The sequence below is a fragment of the Pyrus communis genome, chromosome 1 (genome assembly GCF_041283825.1).
Source record: "Pyrus communis isolate YQ-2024b chromosome 1, ASM4128382v1, whole genome shotgun sequence".
Taxonomy (NCBI): domain Eukaryota; kingdom Viridiplantae; phylum Streptophyta; class Magnoliopsida; order Rosales; family Rosaceae; genus Pyrus; species Pyrus communis.
Window position 1 is genome coordinate 6,780,045 of NC_142565.1, and position 9,293 is coordinate 6,789,337.

At 39.9% G+C, this 9,293-nt stretch overlaps 1 protein-coding gene and 1 pseudogene across 2 annotated transcripts; both read right to left on the reverse strand.

Moving 5' to 3' along the window:
- Positions 1-1,117: 1,117 nt before the first annotated feature.
- Positions 1,118-2,671, reverse strand: LOC137719646 (beta-glucosidase 24 pseudogene; annotated as a pseudogene).
- Positions 2,672-3,401: 730 nt separating this feature from the next.
- LOC137721264 (protein-tyrosine-phosphatase MKP1) lies at positions 3,402-8,435 on the reverse strand. 2 transcript variants are annotated; one of them, XM_068460366.2, is made up of 4 exons: positions 8,153-8,435; positions 5,236-7,870; positions 4,386-4,576; positions 3,402-3,578 (listed from the first exon to the last, which is right to left on the reverse strand). In XM_068460366.2, exons 2-3 carry the CDS (start codon positions 7,699-7,701, stop codon positions 4,520-4,522), a joined length of 2,523 nt encoding a protein of 840 aa, XP_068316467.2. In that variant the 5' UTR covers positions 7,702-7,870; positions 8,153-8,435; the 3' UTR covers positions 3,402-3,578; positions 4,386-4,519. The 2 variants fall into 2 exon arrangements, with proteins under 2 accessions (XP_068316467.2, XP_068316468.2); XM_068460367.2 differs by having other exon boundaries at positions 3,402-3,575; positions 8,153-8,376.
- Positions 8,436-9,293: the final 858 nt, after the last annotated feature.

Consider the following 9,293-nt stretch of genomic DNA (forward strand, 5'->3'; position numbering starts at 1 on the left):
ATAGATGAAACTCATGAATGAGTAAATGCGAAGCTTAACCTTTGGAGAAAAGTGTTGGAATCTAAAGGTCTTCGCCTAAGTCGGTCAAAGACAGAGTATATGGAGTGCAAGTTTAGTGCAAACAGAGGCTCAAATGAGTTAGGGGTGAGGATTGGATACCAGGAAGTACTAAAGAGCGACCGCTTTGCTACCTAGGATCTATCTTGCAAAAGAACGTAGAATTGGATGGAGACCTCAACTATAGAATATAAGCTGGATGGATGAAGTGGAATAGTGCATCCGGCGTGTTGTGTGACCGTCATATGCCACTAAAGCTCAAGGAAAAATTTTATAAGACGACAATAAGGCCGACAATGCTTTATGGCATAGAATGTTAGACGGTGAAGTATCAACACGTACATAAAATCGATATAGCCGATATGAGAATGCTTCATCTACTATTTATTCAACGAGGAAGGGAATACAAGACATGAAAAAGATCCACCGTCATAGAGAGGTCCGATTAGATGTGATCATGACATTCTGGTATGTCATCAGTCACGAGTGATGAACCCATGGGTTGCTCCAAATATTGTCCTATTTTTAGCCCATTTATTAAAATTTCCCTAAAACAATTGTCAGGATACATCCTCAGGTAAATTCACGCTTCGATCTAGCTTAAATGATCCAATTAAGCATTCATTTTATTTCATTAAAGTAAAGAAACATCACAAAAACACCATTGCTAAAGCAACAATAATCTCAAATGTTTATGCCTTCTTTTGACCAAGGAACACATTAGTAAGAACAGTGTTGGTCTCCAACGATGCAAATATTTTTAAACGACTGAAAGCGCTTTCAGAGAAAATGTTTTTGAAATCAATCCTTAGTAAAAATACAAATTAACCAAGGAAAAGCAGTTCAAATCTAAAAACATTTTCTTTAAAAATGCTTTCATTCGTTTAAAAACACTTACCAAACGAGCTCGTAATTAGTCCCAATGGAATTGCTGTTTTTATTGTCAAAGTAAATTCGAAGAAAACAGCCAAAAACATAACAAAGAGTGAATCCAAACTGCAAAAGATAAGAAGAATCGAAAAGACTTGAACTGGGAACTGAGGTTCGCAGTATTGTATCTTTAGGCTTCACCCTTCAAGAATTTAGGGAACCACTTAGCGGAGTCTTTAGGAATGCGCTTAAGATTGTCTTTGTAATCGATGTAGTAAAACCCGAATCTTGAGATATAGCCATCACCCCATTCAAAGTCATCAAACAAACTCCAGTAGAAATATCCTTTCAAATTCACACCATTCTGTCTTGCCTTATTGATCCAGTACAAATGCCGAAGAGTATTTTCGATTCTATGTTGATCCTTCAGCACTTCTCCAAGTCCGCGTTTATCGTCCTTTGGCTCGGTAATTCCATTTTCTGTAATGTAGATCTTCGGACTTCGATAGTGTTCCTTCATGAACGCCAACAATTTCTCCAGACCTTGCGGATAAATGTAGATGAAAGTACTCCCATTAGCCGGAGGTCCGATTAGGACTCCATTTCTTTGTTCTGTCAGTGAAGCTAAAGCATCGTTGTGGTAGCATGTTGGTTTCTTTGGACTTGCTGGGTCGTTTTTACCATATCTTGATGTATAATAGTTGATGCCAATAAAATCAAAAGACCCTTTTAACAATATCTTTTCCTTCTTGCTAAACTTGGGTAACCTTTCCTTGACCAAATCTCTCATACTCTTCGGATAGTGTTCGTATACTAATGGCTCCATGAACCACCCGAGGTTGAAGTCCAAACCTCGTTTCGCTGCAGCTCTATCTTCCACCGAGTCTGAAAAAGGCTCGACATAGACTCCTACAAGACTTAATCCAATTTGTCCGCCTTGTTTATCTTGGAACTTCTTTCGGTATAGCTTAACAACAGTGGCATGCGCGAGGAGAAGGTTATGGCTCACAATGTAAGGTTCAGTGGCTGAATTACCAGCTGTGCATTTAAAGCTTGTGTCTACAGAACACCTGCCTGGTGCAGAAATTCCAACATCATACCCCATGAAGGCAACAACATATGGTTCGTTGATCGTGATCCAATTTTTAACCCTGTCTCCAAATGTTTTGAAACAAATTTCACTGTAATCCTTCAAATCATTCACAAACGAACGGTTCAAAGGGCCTCCGTACTTGTCTTCCAACGCTTGTGGCCAATCAAAGTGCAATATGGTCACATAGGGTGTAATGCCATTCTTGATTAACTCATCGATGAGGAAGTTATAGTGATCGATACCCTCTTGGTTTATTCCGCCACTTAAGGTTCCCTTGGGCAGAATCCTTGTCCAGGCGATCGAAAATCTGTAGAAATCAACTCCAGTGTCCTTGAGAAGCTTCACGTCTTCCTTGTATCGCTTATATGAATCGATGGCAGTGAACATGTTCGACCGGTCCACAATTCTTTCTGGGAATTGCTTAACAAACGTGTCCCAAACACTTGGTCCTTTTCCTGCTGATTTTGCTGATCCTTCTATTTGTGCTGCAGCAGTAGACACTCCAAACACAAAATCGCTCGGGAAGTCGGCCCTCTTAACTTGGAGTTCTTTCAGGTTAAATGCAACGACGTAAACTTGTGACAAACGGGCAAACAAACTGATGATACACATCCAGTTTAAAACCCTTAAGAAAGGTGGCGAGGACGCCATGGTTAAATTTCAGCAAGGATGCCTTGAAATTTCAGCGAGAGAAACAAGAGAGAACTGAGCTTGGCTTGATTAAGGATGCCTGGAGCAACTTCAACTACTAATAGCAGTAGCATTAATGTGTCCAGCATTTGCGTTACAATAATATCTAGACAGTTGCACCTTCTTTGATCAAATTTATTTATTGAGTAGTAAAAGTAGTAAATGTTTGACAGTTTCAGTCGTTTAAATTGTTGTTAATGCTCGTATGCATTCACTGTTAAATGGTTGGAGCTGTTCTTCGCACTCTAAAGTAGCCATCAATTTATGATGAAAGAAAGAAAAAAAACCAGGAAAGAGCGTTCATCAAGATGATAATTATGACATCTTGTAGGACATAGTTTCACTCAGTGGGCTGGCGAAATCGCTTTAGGGCTGCTCGGGCTTTGGATTGCCGGTGGTAAAAAAATCGACCGGAGTTAGCTCCGGCAGCAAACATCCTAGGGTTCAGCAAGGTCTCCTTTATAACAAGGTGTTTGTATGTGTCACTAAGGTCTCCTAATTAAGCTGCTTAGAAGGTGAGGACTGAGCATCCTCGTTCGTCCGCAACTACCCAGTCTCCATTTTGTTCGAGGAATGACAAGTTGTAGCAGTTAAGTTAGCTCTACAATTTATTCGAGAACATACAAATAGAACCAAATGATTACAACTTACAGCCATTTCTTTGGGGGGGGAGAGAGAGAGAGAGAGAGCATTTCGAATGGTACGTTTAATATAAATTGCTTGTTGCAAAGAAAAGACAGTAAGGATTTGATCCTCGTATCAGTGAATATACAAGAAAAATCTTACGAGTTACCAGGAAGGGCGTTAAAGCGCTGTACAACCAGTAAAGATTAGCAACGAGGCAGTTAAGAGTTGAGAGGGCGGCCTACTGCACAGCATAGTACAAAACACACCATGTCAGGATTACAAAAACACCCATAAAAGAACACACTTGTAAACGTAGACAACAATGAACACTCCTTAAATGGAATTCCTACAGACCTAGCCATGCAAAACCCTTGTTTTATGAAAACTTCATCTTCCCTTGGATCGACAGAAAATGGCATCAAGAAAATATCACAAAGTGCTTTAAAATGGAGCCTTTATCATATGTCTGCATTTCACCGTTGTTTTACAGCAACTTTTTAAACTATTAGGATTAAAACGGACATCAGAATACATAAGGGGCAGGCATATGCACACAGTGTTTACGCCAACCATGCATAAATCTTCCTTTAGTTTTGTTTTCGTTTTGATTGATTTACTCGCAGTAGCAGAAGCTAGCATCCAATCAAAGTTCACTCCTCAAGGGAATTTTTTCAAGAAATGGGCATTAATAGACTCTTCGAGGGACAACTACTGCAGCTGCCCTACTTGCAAATAAGGTTTCTGTACATTTAGTAAGTGCTTCAGCAACTTCAAACAGAAAAGATGCATGCACAAAAACATGTCTAAATGCAGGCAGTGGAATAAAATCAAGTGAAACGGACCAAGGGTGCATGTGCCGTTTAGTAAAACCTTGTATTTAGTGCAGCAAAACAGATCATACTAAGATGGTTGGTTCACTAGTGACATGCCACCCAAAGCCTCCAAGACGAAGCTACTATCCCAATCGCAGTACCAAAAAAATAGTTGACTAGCATGTCTTTAGATATTAAGGAATCAGTTTAATAATGGTTACCAACTACTTCATTACCTTAATGTTTTAGCCACTGGCGTTTATCCTGATGATGCCTGGAAAATGTTGGACTGCAAATTAAGTCAGCTGGAGAAACAGAAGATTGATTTGGGCAACATGACCATAAAGAATCTCCCCTAATTGCACTGGCACTACAACCGGCTCAATATTTCAAGAAACTCCACTGGTTCTTCATTTTCTTTAACAATCTGTTCATACAGCATTCAGTGTTCACAGTTAGAAACCCCATAGATTTCACAACGATTGACACGCATGCATTCACAGACTTTAATCCAACAGAAAATTACACTTTGAATGAATGAACACGAACAAATCAACATAGATACCTTAAACCCCAAATGAGCCAAAAATGAACAGATTATCGAAGAATATAATTGGTCACTGCTGAGTAATGACATCAGGCTAATAATCAAAGGAAAGTCAAAGACAATAACAGCACCAAAGATCTTTTGGCTTAGAGTAGATTATGTTAAAAACATAAAAGGGAAAGAATCAAACAATGTTGGAAAATCAGATTATAACAGATAAAAGGATCACAAATCTTAAACGTAAAAAGAGACAACCTAACACAAAATGTAAGAAACTGCAACTAACCATGCAAAAAAATCAGATTTAAAAGAGGAAAATAAAAAACCCTAACAGCTATCAAGTAACTCACTAATCAAAAGTCAAAGCCCCTGAGACCCAAAAATACTATGGATGAATAAGTAGATGGCAACAGAAATCTTATAGCAAACATACGTAATTTACAAGAAGCCACATTAACTGAGCCCTAGAGACACAAGCACCAAAAATAAAGACGAAATCAGATAAAAAGTAGAGGTAAACACAGATTCATATTCCATACCTTAATGATTGTGTCCTTTGGCAGACCCATTTGAACAAGAACATGAAAACCAACTTGATCCCAGTCACTCTCTTCTACATCAGTTCTCTCTCTTCCGCTATCTAGTTGAATGGAAAACTTATCACTGTCGAAAAATCTCCCCACCCAGAGGTACAAAACCCTGTCTTCACTTTTTCCAAAATCTGTATTTGGTGAGAAAATAGTGTAAGCAGCTTTAGAATCTAGTTCCCTCACACCAAATGTTGCAATCTTCTCTAAACTGGGCCAGCGGCAAACAAAAGGTTGGATAAAATTGCATTGCGCTGGACAACTTTCCACAATCTCCTTTGAGGCAGAGGATTCTGTACCTTCCTTCAAAGGGTTCCAAGCCTCAGTGGAATGTTTGATAAAAGAAGTTTCCTTCTGGCATGAGTCAATACTATCTTCCCTACGTGGGGATTTGTCTCCCCCTCCATTTTGAACATCATCCTTCGACTCTAAGGCATTGTAAATATTATCTACGTGACCTATAGAAAAAGTACTGTCATTTATCCTAACACCGTCTTCTTTACTGGGAAGAAATTTTGACGAAGGACTCATCAGCCTCATCTCATCACTAATCACAGGTAATTTAAGAGACAAATTACCTCTGCGCTTTGCAAGCGAAGATGAAATTCTTTTAGATGGTAATGAGATTGATCGTGAATAGGGCTGTGAACTACAACTGGAAACAACATTTTCTAGTGTGTTAGACATGGGTTGATCAGATGATTTAGCTGAGAGGAGTGACACATCAGAATCATCTGACGATGTTGAAGATACTGGAAGAGAGCATGAAGGTGCAGATGGCGAATCGGTAGAGGATTCTGAAAAGTACTTTGAATTAGTGCTTGATTCAGAAGAAATGGAATCTGGTGATAGATATGAAGGTGACGAAGAAGAAGCTGATGAAGATGAAGACGGCGCTGATACAGGTGATGACGAATTTTTAGCTGAATGAACTAACATCATAGAATCTGAATAGACCCTGGAGAGGGATATCCTGGGTGCTGACACAAAGTCCTTCATACTTTCAGAGGCAAACTTACGCCTGAGAGCACTCCAGCTGCTCTCTCTAGCAGGAAGATGGGTTTCGTGTTCGTTCTCTGAGGATGCAATTGGAGGTACAAAACCACCACTAATAGCTTTCTGGAAAATTTCATAATCAATATTATGCATGTCTGTTTTTCTTTCACCTGGGCGAATCTTAACTACTGACTCCCCAACGTCCCCTTCATTGCCAGACTTATCCATCAAAGGTAAAATGTTCGAGAAAGCATCCCAAAAGTACGCTGGTTCTTCCCCTTCCTTGATTATTGTTATTGGACCTTGCACTCTCTCATACCGAACAATCTGACAAACAGCCCCTCTTGCATCCCTTTCCATGATGGCCTCACAATTCTTACCAATCCAAACATATATGGCAGAAGGTATATGAACAATAAATGCACCTCTAGAATCCAAGGCAGACTGCGAAGGATCATTCAACATTTTTGGAACAAGATGCAAAGGATCATATGGTGAATGTGGGGCAATTCTGTACATCCTCAATAGTGAACTCGGGCTAAGAGGGAAAGCATGGACCCTCTTTTGGCACTGTAACAACTGACAAGCAAAACCCATATTTGGATCAGCAATACCTCTTGCTGCTTTCACATACTGAAACGCATCATCAAAACTCTGTCCTTCTCTCCACATAAGATACGCAATCACCAACGATGTGGACCGAGACACACCTTGACAACAATGAACCAAAACTCTTCCACCTTGTTCCCTAACGTCTTCAAAGTAATCAAAAACATCATATAAAATACTTGTAATATCCTCAGTCGGACTATCCTGCAACCACAGAGTTCTGTACACAAAATCCGCCTTGAAATACTCGGGACAAACAAAACCCACACAATTCAGAACATGGGTGATCCCGCTCTGCTTAAGTATGTCCCTATCCCTTGCAACAGCATCTCCGCCAAGATAAATGTGTTCAGCCACTTTGGAACACTCTTTATCAAAGAAAGCAATCTTATCCCTCCTCACAAGCCCGCCATTCTTTTCAGGATTTCGCTGAATCGCTGACAAATCAAGCTTCAACCTCTCCCCACCGCTTCTTCCACCTGGGGTAGGAGGTTGTGGCCACTCACCAATATCATCTGAACCTGCCTTGGGCCACTCATCTAAGCTACGCCGAGCAATGGGCAACTGCAAGGGGGGCAAACCAGACCTAGCCTTGCTATTCTGCTGGGACCGAGGGGTTAAGGGTACAGGAAACCTACGATGGTTTTGGACACTGTTTCCTACAATGGCATTTGGATCTGCTAGGTCTCTTTCCTCAGTCTCAGGATTGGTCCGGGAAGCAGACCACGACGCTGAGCGCCAGAACATCTTCCGAGAGCTCGAAAGCTGGGCCGGAGGCCGTGAAGTAGCGGAGGCATCCTCCTTACTCACCATGCCCAATAGAAATTTTTAGTGAAAAAAACCCAGAAATCCGAAACACCCGTTAATTGGATTCCATTTCGCTTCAGTACACTCCAAATAAAGAGAAGAGCGTAGGGTTTTGATTTACAAGAATGTCAGGAATCAAAACCCTATCAGATCAAGCATCAGCAACAAACCCACTCTGAAGAAGAAGAACACAAAATCGTACTAATCTCATTAATTAACACCAAATCAAAATTCCCATATAAATTAGCGGTAAATCAGACCAATAAGGTCCCAAAAACAGAGAGAAATTAAACGGTAAAACTCATTAGGGTAGAATGGAAATCCCAATCGTAAGCTAAATCCTGAGTTTTTCGTCGGCAATAAGAAATTGAATAAAAAAGGTGCAATTTCTGAGTTTCTAGGGTTCTATGTGATGCAAAACTTACAGAGAGTGAGAGAGAGAAGATTTGCGACTTACAGATTGAGATGTGAGAGAGGCGGAGCAGAGCAGAGCTACGGAGGAGTGAGAAGGCTTGAGAGTGAAGAGAGAGAAGGCGGGAGGAGAGAGAGAGAGAGAGAGAGAGAGAGAGAGAGAGAGAGAGGGAGGGAGGGAGGCAAAAGCACAGGAGGGAAAAGGGGGAAGAAGAAAGATTCACAGTAGGAAAATGGCAGTGGGTTTCAATTTGATTCCTTGTTTTGTTTATTTGACTGTTTCAGAGAGACTGACATTTACATACCATTTTCTAACCCGCCCAATATCCATATTCCCATGCCCATATCTACCGTACAATATTTGTCAATACAAGTGTGGGTGGAGAAAATTGAACTCAGGAGCTCGGGTGCAAAAATAATATAAATAGTATATGAAGTAAGAAATTGAACTCGGAATTCAGTTGCAAAGTGAATAGTCTTAACCAATTGAATGAGAAAATTAAACTCTAGAGCTCAAGATGAAGGAATGATACAAACAGTTAAGGTAAGAAGATCGCACTCGAATGTCGAGTACAAGGTCGGTTCCGGCGCATGAAACGGGTACAAGGAGGGGGAAATCAAATATCAAATTTGAAAGTCAAGTGCAGGATGAATATTCTTAACAAACTGAATGACAATCATCTCTCATAACGTACTCTATATATAATATGATCTTCATTCTATAATTATTAATTATTCAATGATGATTCCATGTTTTGTTTTGTGTGTTTTCTTATTGTTTTGGTTATATTTTTACGGTGAAAATTTAGAATTCTAAATTTGGTAATTGGTTGGTCCAAAAGAATTGGTTATTGGTAGTCAAAAAGGAAAAGTCCCAGAATTAGCACTGTTTGAATTTTTGGCCAACTGGCTGACTAGTGAAGATTAGTACAATCAAATCCTTGCCTTCCAAGTAAGAATGGAAACGACTTTGTTTGGTATTTGGTAATATCATAAAACTTGGATTCAAAATATGGATTTGAAGTTTGAACGTCATTGTTACTTACCAAAGTGAAATTGCATATTCAAAATGGTTTGTTTAGAAGCTGATTATTCAAAAAGTTGTGTTAGTATCAGTCGCTCACGCGTGTATGGATGTTTGTAAGTCATTTATTCATATGGGACTTGCTTGTGTAACAATTACTATG

Coding starts and splice junctions, on each gene's coding strand:
- LOC137721264 (XM_068460366.2), bottom strand. CDS start 7,701: ATGGTGAGTAAGGAGGATGCCTCCGCTACTTCACGGCCTCCGGCCCAG. Junction 4,577..5,235: donor CAAAGGACACAATCATTAAG/GTATGGAATATG, acceptor CTGTATGAACAG/ATTGTTAAAGAAAATGAAGA.